The sequence below is a fragment of the Equus asinus genome, chromosome 6 (genome assembly GCF_041296235.1).
Source record: "Equus asinus isolate D_3611 breed Donkey chromosome 6, EquAss-T2T_v2, whole genome shotgun sequence".
In the NCBI taxonomy this organism is placed as follows: domain Eukaryota; kingdom Metazoa; phylum Chordata; class Mammalia; order Perissodactyla; family Equidae; genus Equus; species Equus asinus.
In genome coordinates, this window is record NC_091795.1 from 77,723,728 (window position 1) to 77,745,471 (window position 21,744).

The 21,744-nt window shown below is 40.7% G+C and overlaps 1 protein-coding gene and 1 long non-coding RNA gene across 4 annotated transcripts; one reads left to right on the forward strand and one right to left on the reverse strand.

Moving 5' to 3' along the window:
• Nucleotides 1-894: 894 nt before the first annotated feature.
• YPEL5 (yippee like 5) lies at nucleotides 895-16,463 on the reverse strand. Of its 3 annotated transcripts, XM_070512352.1 has the most exons (4): nucleotides 15,087-15,200; nucleotides 14,724-14,905; nucleotides 4,603-4,767; nucleotides 895-2,798 (listed from the first exon to the last, which is right to left on the reverse strand). In XM_070512352.1, the coding sequence occupies exons 3-4, from the start codon at nucleotides 4,741-4,743 to the stop codon at nucleotides 2,574-2,576; spliced, it is 366 nt and encodes a 121-aa protein (XP_070368453.1). In that variant the 5' UTR covers nucleotides 4,744-4,767; nucleotides 14,724-14,905; nucleotides 15,087-15,200; the 3' UTR covers nucleotides 895-2,573. The 3 variants fall into 3 exon arrangements, with proteins under 3 accessions (XP_070368453.1, XP_044628127.1, XP_014721930.1); XM_044772192.2 differs by lacking the exons at nucleotides 14,724-14,905; nucleotides 15,087-15,200 and adding an exon at nucleotides 16,161-16,463; XM_014866444.3 differs by lacking the exon at nucleotides 14,724-14,905 and having other exon boundaries at nucleotides 15,087-15,238.
• LOC106847220 (uncharacterized) lies at nucleotides 16,452-20,971 on the forward strand. The gene is made up of 3 exons (XR_006528961.2): nucleotides 16,452-16,495; nucleotides 20,108-20,202; nucleotides 20,874-20,971. It is a non-coding gene; the product is annotated as an uncharacterized lncRNA (long non-coding RNA).
• The last annotated feature ends 773 nt before the right edge of the window (nucleotides 20,972-21,744 follow it).

Here is a 21,744-nt window from a genome sequence, read left to right on the forward strand (position 1 = left end):
CATCCCCATTAGTGGTTTCCCATCTCTAGTGAACAGTGTGTTTGCTTTTCTGTAAATAATCCAATCTGGGGGCTGGCCCCGTGGCCGAGTGGTTGGGTTCGCGCGCTCTGCTGCAGGCGGCCCAGTGTTTCGTTGGTTCGAATCCTGGGCGCGGACATGCCATTGCTCGTCGGACCATGCTGAGGCAGCGTCCCACATGCCACAACTAGAAGAACCCACAACGAAGAATACACAACTATGTACCGGGGGGCTTTGGGGAGAAAAAGGAAAAAATAAAATCTTTAAAAAAAAAAAAAAATAATCCAATCTGACTGGATCTTCCATATTGCCTTTTTTTGGGCAAATGGAATAGTGTTTAAAAGGAAGGCATAAAGGAACCTGTTGCTGTGGTACATGCCACAGTCACCTGAAAGCTAACCTAGTGATGTGACATTTAGTCGCTCACTGCATAACAACGTTTCAGTCAACAACAGACCACATATACAACGGTGGCCCCATAAGATTAGTGCCATATAGCCTAGGTGTGTCGTAGGCTATACGGAGCAGGTCTGTGTAAATACACTGTGATGTTCACACAAGGATGAAATTGCCTAATGATGCACTTCTCAGAATGTACCTGTAGTTAAGCAACACAATTGTACTTTATTTGTTCATATATACTATAGTTGTCAGTGTCTAAGGCAAAAGAATCTCAGAGAAGTTAATATTGGCAAATTCAGTTATCTCCAGGTGTAAAATTAGGTAGAGTTAACTAAGCCAGACTGTCACCTTATTACTGACAAGTGAAGAAAGCTACAGCTACTCAAAGGTATAACATATGTTCATAGATAAAAATTAAGACAAGATGATCACTAGACAAGGATCAGTGGAAAATAAGTAGCAGTATTGCACCAATGCAAGACAAAATATACTTTATTGTGACAGCAAATGCACATAGTGCTGTAGGTAGGCATGCTACTAGGAATCTGCATATAATCAAAGGCAAGTATGGAAATGAATGGGAATGAAGGCTGTTTCTTAATGCTTGAAGATTTAGTCCATGGTAAAAGAAGGATAGAGAAGAATTTGTGTCCACTTATCTCAAATGCAGTAATATACACCTACTTAATCAGAGACCTATGCCTCTAACCAAGAGCCCAAAGGCAAATAAGAGAAACAATCTTAACTGTACTCAGGAGTTACCTCTAATATCAGAGACAGATTTTGTTAATTGAAGCAAATTTCCTTTCTAGACAAAGACCTAGAAATTGAGCACTCAAACATCCATTCACTCATTTAAATAATTAGCCAATTTTAAATGTCACTTTTCCACCAGAAGCAAATACTAGAATATCTAGAAATAGTTTGGATAAAGAAACATTTACATTTTAACACTTCATAATGTTGTAAATTTGGGGCTAAAATAACACCCTGAGTCAAATTTGATCCCTTCAAGTGGAAAGTACAGTTTCTATTTCGACAGCTGAACTTCTGAGGGAAGATCTGAGAAAATAATGCTAAGAGATCTAATCCTTTGATGAAACTATTAGGCTCTACAGACTTGTCAAAATCAATGCAAAATTGAGGAGGCAGAAACACTTCATGAAGCAGTGTTTTTAGTTAGGTTGCTGCATTTTCCCCCTTCTTTTAAAAGAGATGCAGATGAAATGCTTTCTGCATGAATGCACATTGATGTTCTGTTCAACTGTTTTCTAAATGCAATATTGTGCGTTTAAACAGTATGCTTTAATTTAAACAAAGTAATACCTTATACACAGTCAATTTAGCTTAAGAGATGAAAAGAAACACTACTATGAAAATTACTTGTCAAATACCCTGCTCTTTTTAAAGGTGTTTTTAAAAGCAACACAGGACCAAAAACATCCAACTATTACTTTATTTATATTACTATGCTTAAGTTACATGGAAAAGACAACCAAGCAGTTCTGCCCCACTTCAGGAAGTTTCCAATCAACACCAATTATGTGGTGACAAATAACTAGGAATGCTGACATCTTTGGGTCAAGACTGACAAGGAAGAATGGGCTCTGGTGCTACGGTTCATCTCCAACAAGAATATGGCACAATGGCCAGCACAAGCCATACTAACACTGAACCTTTAGCGCTGGTCACAAATTCGGATCTCTTCTCTGAAGCTAACAAATCAAATGAAATAATTGGGTTTTTAAAAAAAGTCTTAAAATGAAGCTCAAATAAGTTTAAAAACCATGCTCTTGACACATTTTCCTTTCAAAATTTACAGAAAACACACTTTTTCACTCTAATAGCCCAGATTTTTTTCCTCACATAGCCCACCATGTAGCCGCAGACAGACTATTCTGCCTCAAGATGTAAACATAGGGAAAAAAAATTATCGGCATCTGCATAATATTCTTTCTACACACTGCTGTTGGATGGAAAATAGAAAATTTTAAAAAAAGAAAGAAAGAAAGAAAGGTTCCATCTTAGATTCTCACAACCTCTTGTTCCTCAGTTCATGAATCCGACTCTGATGCTAAGGTGACAGTGTATGTAAGTAGATTTTTGTTTTCAGTGAAGGAGACCTGGGAAAAGATGGAGTTCTCTCTTTTTCTTCAAGAGTTATCAGATGGTACATGCTCCTCAAAGCCCTCACTCTCTCGAACTAGAGCACGTTCCAGGATCACACGGCCTTCCTTATAACGCTGGCTGTCTTCAGTGGCAAACTCATAGATCCATCCCAGTTTGCTATTGCAGTTTTTGCAGCTCACATCTCGAACCATGTGGCGGCCAGTGAGCATGACCCGGTCTTGAACTTCACTGTACTGCAGGTTAACCACCTAAGGAACGTGTGAATACAAAATTGCAAAGGCATGTAAGTTATTTGTCAAAAAAATACACAATTTTTGGCTGGTGCAATAACAGCAACTTCAGAAAAGCAAAAAGCAGTAGTTACTTCAGTCAAATCCACAATATCCTACCCAAGAGCTATTTTTAGAAGCTGCTGGGAGAGGTAAACATCTGGAAATTGCACCACATTGGACATCTAACACAATCATGAGTTATCGTACTAGTCCAAGCCACACTGTTCATACATACTAGTTATGTTTCTGGGTTGTAGTGGAGAGTCCTTGACCTGGAGTCAAAAAAACGTAGGATTGGGTCTAACTGTTATTCATCATTAAGTGATAAGTGCAAATAAGGCTACCAACGTAAAAGAACCTGGACCAAGTTTTCCATAAAAAACTAGACCAGGTAATCTCATAAAAAGTCTGCCAAATCTGTTTCTGAAAATACATTTTATACATAGGCTGGGAGAGACTAAGCCTACTACAGACCACACATTGTAATATATAGTTGTCAAGTGGGTTCAAACAATCTATCAAGAATTTCCAATGATTCAGAATACCCAATAATCTTCTACAATTTACTTTTCTGTAAAGGGCCAGATAGGAAATATTTCTGGCTTTGAGGGCTATATGGTCATTTTTTTCCTTTTTGTTGAGGAAGATTGGCCCTGAGTTAACAGCTGTTAACTAATCTTCCTTTTTTTTTCCCTCCCCAAAGCCCCAGTACATAGTTGCATATCCTACTTATAGGTCATTCTAGTTCTTCTATGTGGGATGCCACCACAGCATGGCCTGATGAGTGGTGTGTAGGTCCGTGCCCTGAATCCAAACTGGTGAAGCCTGGTCCACCAAAACAGAGTGTGAACTTAACCACTCGGCCACGGTCCAGCCCCCTATACAGTCTTTGTTCTAACTATTTAGCTTGCTATCGCAAAAGCAGCCATACACAATGCATAATGAATGAGCATGGCTGTACTGCATTAACTTTTATTTACAAAACAAGGCAGTTGGTCTGCCGTAGTGTGCTAACCCCTGCTCTATACCTAAATAGAGATCAAGGGGTATATATCAATTCCCTGAGAGAAAAACTTGTTTCTAAATAAACAGAGGGGTGTCCACAGGGGAAGTTTCGTTGGCCTTCTAAGAGCAGGACCTTGGACTAGTTCTGTTCCTTTGCCTAAAAGATTCAGAAATTCAACTTTGTCAGTACACATTAGACTCCAGGAGGCATAATCACATCAACCAATTTCAAAGCAAGCCGGAAACTATAGAAGCAGGCAGACAAGACACACATTTATAAATCAGGAAAACGTTCTTCCTGCCGGCAACCTTATGTGACAATCCAAATCATAATTAGGAGGATGATTGGTGAGCAGAAATTAGAGCAAGGGAAGTTGGTTAGATGATCTTTATTCATCTGCATTGTCAAGCTATGTCAAGTTATGTGTATGTCAAGTTTAATACAGCTACCTTCCTATAAGGATAAATCAGTGTCTCAGCCCCTTCTTCCAAAGTCTGTGAAGTCACTACCAAATTCTTACACAGAATGTTTTCTGAAGCAATGGAGATGACCCTTCTCATTATAAGTCTTTAAACTTCCAAGGTTAAAAATCACATTCTAGTATTGCCTTCCTGAGGTCCCATCAAAGACAAGCTAGTGAGCAATCATTTCTATAGACTACAGCTCTCATTCTAACTCTTCCTGTTATTTCTAAGCTCTGAGGAGTATTCTGATACTGCTGTCAAATATATCTACTAAACCCACTTAGGAAATGAAACTGGTTATCCCACCAACCTTGTTAAAAAGAAATGCTCTGCCAGTGGCGCCTGTGAACCGAGTGGAGATGAGTTCTGAGCGGTTGGTCAGGATCGTATCACAGTTTGCACAAGAAAACAGACGGGTACCACCGATGTGATCAAGGAAAATTCTGCCCATTTTTACAGTTGAAGTTCTAAAAACCTAGGAGCAAAGGGAAAAGGAGAAGAAATGCATTATGATTTAAAAAAATGTGTTACTATTTGGTAGGGGTCACAGAGAACCTTTTCTATATATGTGATCTCTACTTTGTAGTACTCAATATGTGAAACAGCTGACTCTGAACAAAAGGATCCAAATTCACACACTGAACAAATAAACAGGCATACCCAAGCTAAGAATATTTTAGAAGCAGTGAGCCAAGGAAGTAAACATGCTTAGGCAAGGCCAAGGAATGTTATCACCTCTCTTTTGATTGCTATGAAAAAAATAGGAAGAAAGTGGAATATCAGAAAGTGAATGATGAAAAGTACATGCAAAAAGGTGAGAAAAAAGGTCTAGCCTAAGTGTTAAGTACACATTCTGAGTACGTATAATGTGAGAGAAGGCTTGTGGGGCATGAGTGGGATGAGCAGATAAGAGTAGAAAAAGGGGCAATCAGAAAACTAGAAGAGGGTAGTCTGGTTTGAGAGCATGGGTGAGCAGGTCTCTGGTCATCAGGTGCATCTACAACTGTGTACAGGTGATGGCACCAACATTAGTAAGTTTGAGTCTGTGGCGCTTTACTTATTTCAAAATCATCATGGCAACTGTGTGAGGTTATCACCCCCATTTCATAGATTATCCAAGGTTATTAACTGTTTTCAAGTACAGAAAATCATGACTGGAATGCAGTTCACCCAACTCTAGGCCAAAATCCTTCCATTACCGTACACTGCCTCCTCTAAGAAGAGGACACACAAGACGGTCTAGGCCTGGCATAAGGTTAGGAAAACAAGAACAGAGAAGGGAAACATGAGCCATTATTACATAACTTATATTTAAGAAATCGTACTGATTCAATAAATCACAGAAGTGCTGAAACATTTGGGGAAAAAAGCTTTGAATCCAACTTTTGAAACAAGCATAATCACACTTCAATATTTCAAAAGTTGGGAGAGTTAATATATGTAACTCCTTAAATTCACAGCAATTAATTCCCTAAAAAACAATATTTTTAAATATCTATATGGAGTCAAGAATATACTATAGCTTTCAGTTAAAAAAGAATTTACTCCTGGGTATAGTTATCAGCAGCTATGTTTTAAAAATTTAATATTACATGTCTTTAAAACGGCATGCAGAGCTGACAGAGCTGCTACTATGAAAAAAACCCCTAGAATCTATGTCTGTAATAAGAATTCATCGCCATCTTAAATTGGGGGAATTCCGTAACAAATTAAAAAGAAAATTCTATTCCTTCTTACATCTGTGAAATTCTTCAGACATTAGGCAGTCGAAATGTCATTGTCATGAAGATCACAATGATTCCCATTAAACAATATGATATGGAAGTTTAATAAGGAATGAAAACAAATGAATATAATCACAACTGAATTATATATATTTACTTGTATATAAATACAATATATTTATAATATATAATATTTATATGTATAAACACAAGTGAACATAATTACAAATTTGTAGCTAGTAAAAGGAAAACCAGTGCATTAACAAGACTGTCAATGAATAAACCATAGGTAAAAAAAAGACTTAAGAAATGATATTTAGCTTTCTGATTACATTTCTGCAAAATAACAACAAAAGGTAAGACTCACAGCCTACTCAGTCTTTAAGAGAGCATTACTTTTTCCAGATGCTCTCATTTGGTAGTGCAGGGACACAGCGTGAACAAAACAAATGACCCTTCCCTCGCAAAACATAGGTGGAGATGTTTTATTTGTCCCACACACTTTTTCATCCTTAATAAAAAAGTTAAGCCGCCACTTAAAATTTGAGAGATTTCATTAAAGAGCCTGTATGTTGGGCTTTTTTAACAACGGGGATCTGGCAACAGGAGGCATGTGTTCTCCTACGGCAACAACTGACTAGAGCTGAGTGGTGGCTGCAACTTCCCCCGGAAGGCCGTGCCATCTGCTCTGTCTACTCTGCTGCACATAATTACTTTACCTGTAAGACATCTGAGTTTACCACTCTCAAAATAAATAAAACATTCAACAACCCTGTGAGTTGATTCTGGTCATCTCTCCTAATACTGGTCATTTACAGAAAGGAATCAACAGTCTCACCTCTTAAAACATAGTCCTCGGATTCTATATTTCTCTACAAACTAGTATTTGTGCAGTCATTTAGCCTCTAGATTGGGATTCTGGGACTCGTTATTTTAAAGCCAATTTTCCTTCAAACTTGAAAAAAAATATTCATACTGTAATTTATTCCAATCATAACGTTGGAGTAACTGGATGTTTTGAATTGACCGTGGCAGATACAATGTTATCATGGAAAATGTACTGAACTTCAAAATGAACTCTCCCTATACTTTCTGCCTACATCATTCTATCTTTGGTTCAAAATTACAATACAGCTGTGACCATTTGCTACTGGATACAAGCAAGCTCTTTATTCCTAAATGGGTAAATAGATTTAACACGCTTTCTCTTCCCTGCTTCAAGTTCAGTCTATTTTTAGTCTTTTACTCAAGTATTTTTACTGGATTCAATTATGATTCATTACCAGGACCAAAAATATCTGTGCAGAACCACTATTCCTAGTTGTGGTTACCATTTATAGAGTACTATAAATGTATATAAAACTGTAAAATGTAGTTCTTATTTGCCACAAGAGATAAGCTAGAATGCCAGGGAATCTAGCAAAAGCAAGCAAAACATCACTTGCTGTCAAAGGTCTTTAGGAAGCAGAAAAACTTCTGCAGGGTCATTAGGTTCCATGTGTTAAGCCTGGGCGTTGTAGGGGCTAGAAACGCAACCTAATACTGACACTATCCAAACTCTCAAGAGGCTGACATAAATAACACAGTGGCATTCTATTTGAAGGGGGAAGGTCATTAAAATGCTAAGACAGAACATGTGAATCAGGCTTCTCTGGATCTGGATGATATACTGAACTCTGCCTTAGATCTAATAATTATTTAGTGTCTACACTGTATAGGATACCATACTTGGTACTTTACTTAGCACATTTAATCTTGACAATTTCTACAGTAAGTATTTTTAGAGGAAGAAATAAAGATTGTGTGACTTTCTGAAACCAGCCAAGCTGGGATCTGAACTAAATCTTGCTCCAGTTCTTTTCACTCCACTCACTCTCTAATGACCAGACGGCTCCAGATTCAGAGTCTTTCTCCCTCAGATTTATCATGTATCCTTCCCGCCTCTGTGCTGATCCTCCTATATTCCCTATCTTGGTTGGTGGCAATTCCAATCACACACTCTCCTAAACGAGAAACCCTGGCAACTTCTTAAAGAAAATGCAAAATCAATAATACCTTCTAAATCACTTTTGGAGGTCTTTCCTCCCTCCCCCTCATTAACGTCTTAATTCAAATTCTCATCACTTCTAGATAAACCTCTTGTGGTCAGGGAGTGTCTATTATTACTAAATGCAACATAAATTCACAGGTACTACTCCATCTGTGCCAGACAGTGCTACAAAAATAAGGTCAAAGGCATGTACTCCAGCCATCCCATTCAAAGAGCTCACACAGACCACCCCTCTACAAACTTTGAAACTTTTTTCCTGACAGGATAGAGTATAGCTGATTCTTTAAAAAAAAGAAAATTTTTTTAAAGGAATAATTTACATACCATAAAATTTAGCCACTGTCAGAGTACAACTGAATGATTTTTTGTAAATTTACTAAGTTGTGCTACCATCACCACAAACCAGCTTCAGAAGATTTCCACCACCTCCCACAACCCCTTCTGCAGTCATGCTCTCCTCCCATCCCAGCCACAGGCAAACACTGATCCACTTTCTGATTGTCTTCACATCCAAAATATTTCCCAGATATGCTAATCACCTTGCTCGGGACTTAGAAGGCTCCCAAATCTCACATATTTCTAAAACACCCTAAGAATGAGCTGCTTTCAAAGATGACTAATATCCTCTGTGTTGATTCTGGGGGCATCTTACTGTGTCCCTAAGTAATAAAATGTGTGCTTTAGTATCTGATAGTGTTGAAGTTCAAGTTTATAACCATAACTAGGGCCAAACTCATCATAGCTAAAGCTTTAAGACACTTTCTTCCTTTTCAACATTTCAAGCAAAAAGCAGTAACTGAATAATCTTAATTTTTGTAAGTACCATTCCCTAGATAATTTTATAATTAAGGCCTTTTTGGTACTAGCTTTTCTTAGTTCCAGGTTATTAAAATCCTTAAAAGGTTGAAATAAGAAAAGTACCAAACTTGGTTGTTGAACTAGGAGCTTATTTATCAGTTTATCTGAAATTACTGGAAACAGTGAGGGCCAGGTTGAAAACGTAAGTGAAACTCATTTAGATGTTATGTCCCTCTTACTTCAGTAATTGTTTTCAATTCCTACCCCCTTCAAGAAACAGCACATTTAGCTACCTAGAATTTTCAATTTCTATTTTAATAGGAGACTTTGGTGAAGCAATCACACTCTTAGGACCTCATTCTTTTCTACAGAATTTTCAAAACATTTACAGGATTTACAGAATCTGTAAGAGAAAAAAAGTTTTTCTCTTTCAGAAATCCATGAAAAACAAAGTTTCCAGGAATGTATTTTAAAAATTAGACATTATGGACCATATAATTTCCTAGTTTGAGTCCAGGTCAATAAAACAACTTTCTAAAAAAGATATTTTTCTAAATTGAGGGTTTTTTAGAGCAGTTTTAGGTGCACAACAAAATAAGTTAGAGATTTCCCAGATATCCCCTGCTCCCACACATGCATAGCCTCCCTCATTATCAACATCCCCCACCATTTGTTACAAGTGACAAAACTACACTGATACATCATCATCACCTAAAGTCCACAGTTCACATTAGGGTGCACTCTCAGTGTCGGACATTCTATGGGTTTGGACAAAGGTATAACAACACATATCATTATATTATTACAGAGTATTTTCACTGTCCTAAAAATCCTTTGTGCCCCGTCTGTTCATCCCTCCCCTCTACCAACCCCTGGGAACCCCAATCTTCTTTGCTCTCCATAGTTTTGCCTTTTTCAGAACATCATGTAGTTGAAATCATATAGTATGTAGCTTTTTCAGATTGGCTTCTTTCACTCAGTGATATGCATTTAAGGTTCCTCCATGCTTTTTAATGGCTTGATAGCTCATTTCTTTTTAGTGTTGAATATTATTCAATTGTCTGGATGTACCAGTTCATTTATCCATTCACCTACTGTGGTTGCCTCCAAGTTTTGGCAACCATGAATAAAGCTGCTACAAACATCCATGTGCAGGTTTTTTAGTGGACTCAAGTTTTCAACTCCTTTGGGGTAAATACCAAGGACTGCAATTGCTCGATCATATGATATGCTTAGTTTTATAAAAAACCACCACACTATCTTCCAAAGTGGCCATACCATTTTGCATTCCCATCAACAATGAATGAGAGTTTCTGTTGCTCTACATTCTTGTCAGCATTTGGTGGTGTCAGTGTTCTGGATTTTGGCTATTCAAATAGGTGTGTAGTGGTATCTAATTGTTGTTTTAATTTGCATTTCCCTGATAACATATGAGGTGGAGCATCTTTTCATATGCTATTTGCCATCAGTATATCTTCTTTTGTGAGGTGTTTTAAGGTTTTTGGCCCATTTTTTAATCAGGTTGTTTTCCTATCATTGATTTTTAAGAGTTCTTTGTATATTTTGGATAACAGTCCTTTATCAGGTACGTCTTTTGCAGATATTTCCTCCCAGCCTGTGGTTTGCCTTCTCATTCTCTTGATGTTGTCTTTCAGAGAGAAGTTTTTAATTTTAATGAAGTCACCTTATCAATTATTTCTTTCATGGATCATGTCTTTGGTGTTGTATTTAAAGTGACTGCCATACCCAAGGTCATCTAGTTTTCCTCCTACGTATCTTCTAGTTTTATAGTTTTGCATTTTACATTAAGGTATGTGATTTGAGTTAATTTTTGCAAATGGGGTGTAAGGTCTATGTTTAGGTTCATTTTTTTGCATAGATGTCCAGTTGTACTAGCACCATTTACTGAAAAGACTATCTTTGCTTCACTGTATTGCCTTTGCTCCTCTGTCAAAGATCAGTTGTCTTTATTGATGTAGGTCTATTTCTGGGCTCTCTATCCTGTTTCATTGATCTGTCTATTCTTTTGCCAGTACCATACTGTCTTGATTACTGTAGCTTTATAGTAAGTCTTAAAGTCAGGTAGTGTCAGTCTTCTGACATTATTCTTTTCCTTCAATACTACTGTGTTGGGTATTCTGGGTCTTTTGCCTTTCTACAGATTTTAATCAGCTTGTAGATATTCACAAAGTAACCTGCTGGGATTGTGATTGCACTGAGTCTACAGATCAAGGTGGGAAGAACTGATGTCTTTTTTTTCTTCTTTTATCTCCCCAACCCGCCCCCGTACACAGTTGTATATCTTAGTTGCAGGTCCTTCTAGTTGTGGGAGAACTGATGTCTTGACACTGAGTCTTCTTACCCATGAACATGTTATCTCTCTCCACTTACTTGACTTCATTCATGAGTTTTGTACTCTTCCTTATAAATATCTTGTACACATTTTGTTAGATTTATACCTAATTATTCCATTTTTTTGGATGCTAATGTAGATGGTATTGTGTTTTTAATTTCAAATTCCACTTATTCATTGCTGGCACTGGTGTGTATGTATATGTAGACTGACTTACATACATATATATGTGTGTGTATATATACATACACTTATAAATTAAATATGGTATCCTGTTCAATAGTCTGACTCATTGCTAAATATTGTCCTTAAAAGCAGGGGTCCGAAAACTAAGGCCTATGGGCAAAATTCAGCTCACCACGTGTTCTTGGTATGGCCCACAAGCTAAAAATGGTTTTTACACTTATCAGTGGTAGGAAAAAAACATCAAGAAGAGAATATTTTGTGACACATGAAAATTACATGAAATACAAATTTCAGTGTCCATAAATAATGTTTTACTGGGACACAGCCACGCCCATTTGTTTATACTAGGCTGCTCTCTCACTACAATGGCAGAGTTTGAGTAGTTCCGACTGAAACTTTGTGGCTTGCAAAGTTCACAATATTCACTATCTGGCCCTTGACAGAAAGTGTGACAACCCCTGCTTAAAACTTGTTCAGACAGTGAAAGAGCTTTTCATTTAGAAAGTAGACAGTTTTCTCAGAGAAAAAGTAAACTTGGTCAGTGTTCATGTTTAAGGATCAATAGGAGTACAGGACAAGATCAATTTAATCCCATTCTCCTTTTCTCCATGGATTTTCTAGTTAAAATCTTTAACTTTCTGTAATCAGTTCAGCATGCTGAAGATCAACAATGAAAAGATCATAAAAACAGATAATATATACCCAGCCGCTGCCTCCTTCTCTCCTGACCCCCAGGATTTAAACAATGTAGCCCAGATACTTGAACTCAGTACACAGCCAGACTGCCTGGATTCAACTCTTAGCTCTGCCCCTTAAAAGCTGTGTAAACTTTGGGGAAGGTATCCTCCACTTCTCCATCTGTAAAATGGGAATAGCAGTATCCACCTCTGAGTTGAGAGAATTAAATCGAGATAATACATTCTGAGAACAGTGCCCAGCACACAGTAAATGCTAAATAAAGGTAAATCTAGTAAAATTAGATTACCTTCTTCAACATTCCCCACCACAACTTCCCCCTCCTATTACAGGTGAAGAAAGCTAGGCTCAGAAAGGGTATGAAATAAACAATAATTAATTGTTGGCTTCACCTCCTGTTAATTACTGCAAAGCTAAGTGACCACGTGACAGAAATTACAAGAGGAAGGTTAGAAACCTTCTAAAGCATCTCAAATTCTTAGTGTCACAGTTCTAGGTTTTAAAATAGGTACTTGCACTCCCTATAATTAATAATCCAGTTAAGATTCAACCCTGGCAAGCAGAATTTGCCCAAAGGAGGCGTCACACTTCCCAGCCCTAAAAATACCAGGGAGAAGAATAGTAGGTATTGCTTTGCATCTCTATGGACCCTCTGATGGGAAAACACCCAGTTCACAGACAGACTTTCCCTTTGAAAAGGAACTATTTCCTCAGGGCATCTCCATAGACCACAGAACACACAGGCCACCAGAACTCTATCTATCCTTGGACAGGTGAGAGGGGCTTTTCCACCACACCAGAAGGTGGTGGATGGTGGGTTCCCTGTTCTGCAGGGAACTGACTGTGCAGAAAGGGTTAAAGCAGTCTACCCTTGCAGAGGAGGGTGTATATTGCAATGGTCCTACTAAAATGGAAACATGCAGAAGCATGCCTGTATATCTGGTTTTCAGTATCTGCCCTTTCCAAAACAAAGGAACAAAACTCAAAGAACTTTTAACAGCGCTGGGTTGATTACTATAATTAACATTTAGTGCTATTGTAATTTCATCAACTATTTTCATACTGATTTGTGATTAAATTCTACTGAAAACCTACAAAGGAAAATAATAAACTAAGTTTGATCCCTAAAAGCCAATTTTCCAGTTTTTGTACAAAATTTTCACTAAGCCAAGGTTTCTCGGTAACACAAGAAAGCTGTTCTTTCCTCTTATGAATTCCCTTGCAAGACCTGACCAGTTACTGGTGTGTCAAATGATGTTCTGGTTGTGGAATCAGGTCTTCATTTGCCAGTAACTTTTATATTTTTGTTCTTGCCCCTCAAATAATGCCTTTGTTGTTCTTAAACGTTTTTCAAGTTTACTATATTTCTATAATACTTATGGTTTAGCAATTACTAGATAAGGCGACCAGTCAGATAACTCTGTGAGTCAGCTAAAACAATCTGAGTTGGTAGTCTCCCCAAAACAACTTCTGGTAAGACAAATTCAAGGTCTCTCATTTGTTGTGATGCAATACCATGACTCAAAAAAGCCTCTAATTGGATGAAGCCAAGTACAATTTAACTGACTAGTTTCCTGATTCTGGTGTCAAGTAGCAAGTTCAAGGCATAGCCCAGGTTCAGTTCTGACATTACCACAAAGAACTACCAGAGAAACTGACAGTACTGATTTATATAGCCATTTAGGCACTATAAAACCTAAAATGATATTCTGGCCATGAATATAATTACGACTATCTTCACATCTAATGAATATATTTAGGACTAGCTTCATGTCTCAAAGGCTGTTTTTTTGGAGGGTGGTAGCTAGTTCAATCTCTTCTTTTTAGACTTAATTTTGGCCTTATTTTCTTTCCCTTCTTATTGTTTCTAAACCTTTTACTCTCTCCCACCACTTAAGCACAGCAAAAGGCAAATAAGTCTAGGGAAAAGTTCTCAATGATCCAGATATTTTAAAAGACGCTGCATGTACTTTACTTTTTGAGAAAATTTATTAAAATCCAATTTACTTAGTTCCCCTATAGAGTTAAATAATTTACTTGAGGAAGTTTCATCACCTCCCTCTCCTATAGATAAGATGGTTGCTAGAGACAAACTAAAAAAAGCCAACCAGGAGGCCTGTATTCGGCACTGAGCTGAGTGAGGGTGTCCTTTCTGAGGAGCATTCATTTTACCTGGTGTTCCACTACATACCCAGAAAGATAATGGGATATGTGGAAAATATTTTGCGTGCCAAATTCCGCAAGCTCCACTTCTCACTATTTGTAAATGATCCAGGCCTCTGGTTTTCCTCCCAGGCTTCTGCCTGCCCAATGGCAACCCAAAGCCTGTCCATTTTCTAGGTCTAATCAATACCAGGCCACTTCAGAAGGCTTCCTACTTCACTCTTATTTCTCACGGCTCCATTTTTGAATTCTTCTAACACTCATTTCATAACCTACTAATATTTAACTTTATATTGTTACTCAATTTCACTTGTCTATGACTTTTCACTAAACGGTAACCTTCTAGAGAAAAGATCGTTAAGTTCTTGTAATTTCCTTCTTACCTAACACAGTACAATTATGCAATAAACTTTTAGGAAAATAATCCACCACGACACTTCACATCTGGCACAAATATGTACCTTGGAAACACTTCACGCATTCTGGTTCATCTTTGTTGGCATGCAGCTGAAACACTGCAAATGCGGCTGTACAAAGTTAGCTAAGAGCCTGTTACCCCCAGTTAATTCACCAGCAAGTTTAGTTTTCCAAAATCACAAGGTTAGCCTGAGGTTACTTCAGGTTTTCCATCTGTCAAGGAGATCTAGAATAAAAATCCTCAGATTACCAACGGGCTCTGTAAACAGAAAAAGTTTAAAAATAAATGAGCTGTACACCTTCCCAGACTCGCCCTGGAAGGGGGGATTAACAGGCGTCAGGATTAAACACGTCTTTGTAGCAGTTCAGTTTTCCATTCCCGCTGTTCGTAATCCTCATTGTCCTACCTATCCACGCGGGAGCGTAGAATAAAGGAGCGGCAAGAGCACGCCTCCTTCCCCAGCAGCGAGGAGCGGAAGGACGCGCCCCGCCGCGGGGCAGCGGGCGGCCGCACGACCCCCGCGCCCCGTCCGCTGGGCCCGCAGCCGCCCAGGCCCCGCCCGCCCCGCCTGCCCCCAGCTGATTGCGGGCACGTGACGCCTCGGGCCAATCGGGAGGGGCCGGGCGCGGCGCGGCGGGGCCTCCTCCCGCACAACAAACACGGGCCGGAAACAGCTGAGCGGGCGGCCCCCGGCCCGGGACGCCCGACGCTGCCCGGGAGGCAGGGACCCCCTCCTTCGGGCCAGGGGTCAGCTGGAGAGCAGGAGGGTAGGGGGCCTACGGGGCAGAAAACAAAAGCCAGCGCCGCCCCCCGCCCGTGGCAAGTGCCAGTGGGCCGGAGATGTGGCCCTTTTTGAGCACGGGCCCCGCCGTGGCGTAATCACGGCCCCACACCTCGGCGTCGAGTTCGGACTTCACTTGGGGGGGCCGAGGTCGCGGCGAGGCGGCCAGGCCTCCGGGGCGACCACGGCGGCGCGGAACCCCGGGCGCGCCCCCGACACTGCGGCGGGGACGCGGCCCGTGGGGGCGGGGCAGCCAAGGCGGGGGGTCGCCGGCCAAACTGCCCGCCGAGGGGGCGCCCGAGGCCTCGCCGCGACACGCAGGGCCTCCGAGACGGCGCCTGGGGTCCCGCCGCGGTGGGTGACTGCGGCGGGAGGCGCGGGCGCCGAATGAGGGGTCGCGGTTGCTGCGGTCGCCGGTCCCCCGGCTGTGCGGCGGGGGCGGGCCGACGACGGCCGCCGCGCCTGGGCCTCACAAAGAGGAAACAGGCCAGCTCGTCCGCCAGCCGCCCCGGCGCCGGGGCCCGCCCAGAGGGGCCGGGGGCGCCGCGCTGGGACCCCGGGGGAGCGCGGCAAGGAAGAGGCACTTCCTTCCTGGGCCCCCAGCCCCAGGCCGATCCCCGAGTGCTTCGAAGCCGCCGACCCAGAGGGCTCCTCAGTCCCCAGCGGGTTCCGAGCCCAGCCCCCGCCCGCTGCACTCACCCCGAACGGCTGTGAGATCCGCGGCCGCCAGCGGCTCTTCGCTCCTCAGCTAGGATGAAGCCCCTCGGTCACCCGAGTCTCCAGGTTGAGTCAGGCCCCGGCTTTGGCCCCGCCTCTCCCTGGTAGGGCCTCAGCGTCAATCATCGAGCGTAGCTCCGCCCCTCGAACAGTCGGCTCTCTCGGTTGGCTGCGAACGCCCTTCATTTCTAGGCCCCGCCCCCCTCCCTGGCGCCCTCCCCCTTCAGCTGGGCCCCGCCCCTCTCCTGGCTCACCCTCCCCCACTCCCGTTCCCTTTCGCGTCGCGGCCCACCCCTTCCAGAAGCCGCAGACCCAGGGTAAGCTCCCGGCCGCTCGCCCCGCCCCTGACCCAACACCTCGGGCTCGTACAGCCAATGAAAGAGGCTAACTCTCCTCCCTCTCCCAAGACGGCCAATGTGGGGAGGCTTAGGATACACCCCCCCACCCAGCTGAGAGCATACAACACAGCGTCCACGTGAGTCTGCTTCTTAAAGGAGCCGGCTGAGCCTTTCTAATTAAGGCTGCTGTGAGACATCGCGCGTCATCAGCGTCACCAGGTGGTGGCTAAGGCCTAGCTTTCTGAGGCCTAGTGATGACAAATGAAAACAAGCCGTTTTTCTAGGCAAAGCAGGTGCCTAGATAGTTAAAATGCACCATGTAATGAATTTCTCTGAGTTTGCTTACACTTGCCACTCCTTATAGAGGGCCACGCTTTATTTACAAACCTCAAACCCTTTGAGTCTAGGCATATAGGAACTCCTGAAGAAAGGATTTTTCAAGTATGCCTGACTTATTTACAACTCCCTAAGTCTCTTCTTTTTTAAGACTGGCAACTGAGCTAACATCTGTTGCCAATCTTCTTTTCTTCTTCTTCTCTCCAAAGCCCCCCAGTACGCAGTTGTATATTCTGGTTGTACGTCCTTCTGGTTGTGCTATGTGGGATCCCCCCTCAGCATGGCCTGATGAGCAGTGCCATGTCCGTGCTTGAACTGCGGAAACCCTGGGCCCCCAAAGCAGAGCGGAGGAACTTAATCACTCCAGCAGGGGGCCAGCCCCCCTGAGTTTTCTTTTGGTAGTGGAAGTGAGTATCAAAAAGATGAGAAAATTTAGAGTCTTCTACGTGCAGGTTTTCTGCCTTAGAGAGTCTGAGATTTGTTTGTTGAAAAGGGTAGCTGTTCCTTTAACCTTAATCAATGCTTAAGATGGAAGGTTTTGTGTTTCCCTCCATTGGAATTTCCCAGGTAATTACATTGATGATCTTTGGCCAACTTTCAAGATAAAGCATCTATATTTGATGATGCCTATTTCTCAGGTAAAAAAAATAAAGACTAACATTTGAGGTTATCTTCAAGGTGTTTAAAGCATCTTTAGTGGGGTAGAGGTTTTGAAGCAAATCCCAGCCTTTGACTCCTGGTCAACGCCAAATTCACCAGCATTTTCACTCAATTTGGATAAAAACCTGAATATCAAATGCAAAAGGACTGACGATCTTTTGATAAGTGAGTTTTGCAAGATATAAGGAAGTTTTGAACATATTTTAGTTTTTTCCTCTTTATTATTCCTTGTTTTTACTTTAGCTCTAATTACAGAAGTAACACTTGTTCATTGTAGGATGGTCATAGAGCCTCATTTCGTAACAGAGACCTCTGTCCTCTTCTTACAGCTTCATGTGTATCCTTCTCTGCTTCCCGAAACAAATGTGCATTAAAGCATGTTGTACTTCTTATTCTTCAGCTTGCTTTTTTCACTCAATATGTTATGGCCATAGTTCCATGTTAAATATGCCTTTTATCTACAAATTTACCTTTGTCTCCACAGTTTTTCATAGTATGACCTCATCTTTTATTAAATCTTATTTTTTCTACTAATAGACATGTAGGTTGCCTTCAATCTTTTGCTATTAAAAATATTACTGGAATGAACACCTGTGTTCGTTGATAAAATATTTGTCAAGTATTTCTGAATATAATCATTTGAAAAGGGCGTGCAATGCCCAAACCCACAGGAATGAGTTTTTCTCAAAGTGAGTGCTTTAAGTACCAGGTGAAACAATGGGGAAGATATTTATTAACTTAACAAATACATATAAAATTCTTACTGTTCTAAGTGCTTTAAAATTATTAACTCACTTAATTTTCATAGCAACCCTGTGAGGTAGATACTGTTATTCCCATTTTACAGATGAATATACTGAGGCACAGTGATTAACCAACTTGTCCAAGGTCACTCAGTCGAGTTCTTGAATAAAATATTTGTAAACTTGGAAGACAATGATAAGAATCGTATTTTTAAAGAATTAATCTAGATGATGGTGATGTGCAGAGTTAGATCCAAATATGAGGTAAGGAGGGCAGATAGGAATGTAACTGAAGGGGCAGGTTTAACTTTAACAAGAATGGCTGTGCTGGACTGATTGTTTACAGGTGGATAAGAAGAGGGAATTTTCAAAGATAAACCAGAGATTTTATCCTACGTGACTGGTAGGGTGATGATTTCTCTTTGCTAGATATAGGGTGGTTGGGAAGGTTGATTTAGGGTGAAAGATGATGGGTCTGAGATGACAGTGGCATGACCATTAGAAATAAAGAATATATGATTGAAGATAATATAACAAAAATGGAAAAGAAATGAAAAAGAAAGGGCGAGAGATTTGAAAAATACTTTGTTGGGCTTTTGGTTAGAGTTGTGTTAAACCTATTAATTTAATTTGGAATAAATTGACACTTCATAATACTGAGACTTTCCCACCGAGAACATGGTATGTTTCTCCATTTATTCAAGGGCTCTTTTATGTCTTTCAGTAAAGTTTTATGGTATAGCCGCCTTCCTTTAGGTTGTTTATCTATCTCTTAGGATTTATATTTAGGTATTGCATATTTTCTGGGGGTGTTATGGGCTGAATTGTCCCCTGTCCCTCGCTGCCCCCCCCAAGCCAATTCATATGTTGAAGTCCTAACCCCCAGTACCTCAAAATGTGACTGTATTTGGAGATAGGGCTGTTAAAGAGATGATTATGTTAAAATAAGGTCGTCAGGGTGGGCCCTGAAACAATCTGACTGGTGTCCTCATAAAAAGAAGATGTTAAGATATACAAAGAGACACCAGGGATGTGTTCACACAGACAAAAGACCATGTGAGGGCACAGAGAGAAGATGGCCATCTGCATGCCAAGGAGTGAGGCCTCAGTAGAAACCAAACCTGCTGACTCTTGATCTTGGACTTCCAGCCTCTAGAACCGTGAGAAATACATTTCTGTTGTTTAAGCCACACAATCTGTGGTATTTTGTTGTGGCAGCCCTTGCACACTAACACGTGGGGTTACTGTGAAGGGGAAATTTTCTTATTATACGTTATACCTTAATTGAGTACTTGTTATTTTGTAGGAAAGATAATCATTTTGTAGTTTACTTAACTTTTACAGAAGAATTTTCTGTCTGCAAATGATCATAATGTTGCCTACTTCTTTCCAGTCATTTGCCTTTTATTTCTGTTTAAATATCCTTGCACGTGTATCTTTGAGTACATGTGAATATTTCTGTCAAACAAATTCCTAGAAGTTTTGCTAGTTTGTAAAATTTCTTTTTTAAAAAGTAAATAATGGGTATGAAATTTTATCAATACCTTTTTAGCATCTACTGAGATAAACATTACCCCCCCCCATTCTATTTCTTTATATGCTGTATGACATAACCCATTCAACATTAACCCAGCATTGCATTTTTGGCATAAAAACTCCTTTATCATTTGACATGTGCTAACTCTGACATTATTTGAGTGCATAAAATCAGAAACATGAGTGTACCAACATATATCAACATAGCCTGGTGCTTTATTCTGGTTGTTGACTATACTTTCTGGCTGTAACTATCTGATATACCCCAAATAGGTGATTCAGTCTAGTAACTACAAACCCTGGGTCACACTTTCAGAATGCCCTTCTGTTGGTGCTTCCATGGGCCTCACCTTTGCTCTGACTTTCCTTCTCTTGCTTTGGAGGACTCACGCTGGAGCTGCTCCTTTAGAGGTAAGACCACCTTTCAAGTGAGTGCTTCATGTGCAATCAGCTATAAGTGCCCTGTTGTGTCCTCACGCTTCCCACGGCCTACTAAACCTCCTTGCTCCCAAGCCCTGAAACACTCGGGCCTCCACCCATCTATCTCACTCTCTGCAGACAGGCCTGCCTCATAACTTAGAGTGAGATTAAGACTGCTGGAAATGAGCTACCTCAAATTTCCTCTATCTCAATATTTCTTCCTATATCACCTATTGTTACTTTCTCCAGTATTGTATGAAAGACAGTCTTTCTTTTTTTCCAAAACCTGATGGACACCTATACCTGGAGAACACTCTGGATCTTGAAACTCAGTCAGTCCTTAAGAGAATACATATCTTCTCTCAATAGCAGAGACAAACAACAAACATTTCCCTAGACCTAGGATTGTCACTCCCTTCTCATGTCTGTTAATGGACCACAATCCCCCCAACTCCTTGAGTTGCTACAAGTGTTTATCGTCTTTGTCATGTTTGGGCCCTACATACAAGTGATCTGCCCTCACACATCCAACACTCTGGTTTAGACCCATATAATCTCTTATAATAACTTATCTCTCTTTTCCCTTGCTTTATATTAACATTGCATTCATTTTTTTCCCTCCGTCCTGCTGCCTCGAATGTGGATGCTGCCTGGACCACAAGGACCAGGACTCCATTCTGGGGATGGTGGAGCAGTGAGTTGGAAGGAAGCTGGATCCTGAAGGCTGCATAGAGTAGAGCTGCCATACTAGCCTAGGTATTTTTACTTTAACCTGAGCTTATGAAAACTCTGGGTAATCTAAACAGAATAGCTCCTTTAGGGAGAATCAGATATATGCAGTCATAATCACAAATTAGTAAACAAAAAAATATTAATAACTTATTCTGAAATGCCCTGCCACTTTACTAAAAGCTATCTCAAAGGTCACTGATCATAAAATTCAGCCAGATCTTTTTTGTTTTTGAATTCATCAACCAGACATTCATTCTTCAAACTTTTTATTCTCTTGGCTTTGGCAGTATAGCAGTCACCTGTGGTAGACAGAATAATGCGCCTCCCTACCCCCCGCCCAGGGCAATATGTCTATGTCCTAATCTCCAGAACCTGTGAATATGTTATCTTACATGGCAAAGGGGACGCTGCAGGTGGGATTAAATTAAGGAGTTTAAAATGGGGAGATTATCTGGGGTGGGCCCAATGTAATGACAAGGGTCTTTATAAAAGGGAGGTAGGATGACCAACAAGCATATGAAAAGATGCTCAACGTGAAATCAATGTCTAGAAGAGATATTTGTACACCCAAGTTCAGAGGAACATTATTCACAATAGCCAAACAGTAGACGTATTCTGAGTCTTCATCAACAGGTGAATGAATACGCAAAATGTGGTATATGCATTCAATCGAATATTATTCAGCCTTAAAAGGAAAGAAATTCTGATACATGCTACAACATGGATAAACCTTCAAGATATTATGCTAAGTGAAATAAACCAGACAGAAAAGGACGAATATTTTATGATTCCACTTATATG

What these genes read in the sequence shown, in the direction of transcription:
- YPEL5 (XM_044772192.2), bottom strand. Translation starts at nt 4,743, where the DNA reads ATGGGCAGAATTTTCCTTGATCACATCGGTGGTACCCGTCTGTTTTCT. An exon ending in GAGCATTTCTTTTTAACAAG is followed by an intron (nt 2,799 to 4,602) that starts GTTGGTGGGATA and finishes CACGTTCCTTAG; the next exon opens with GTGGTTAACCTGCAGTACAG.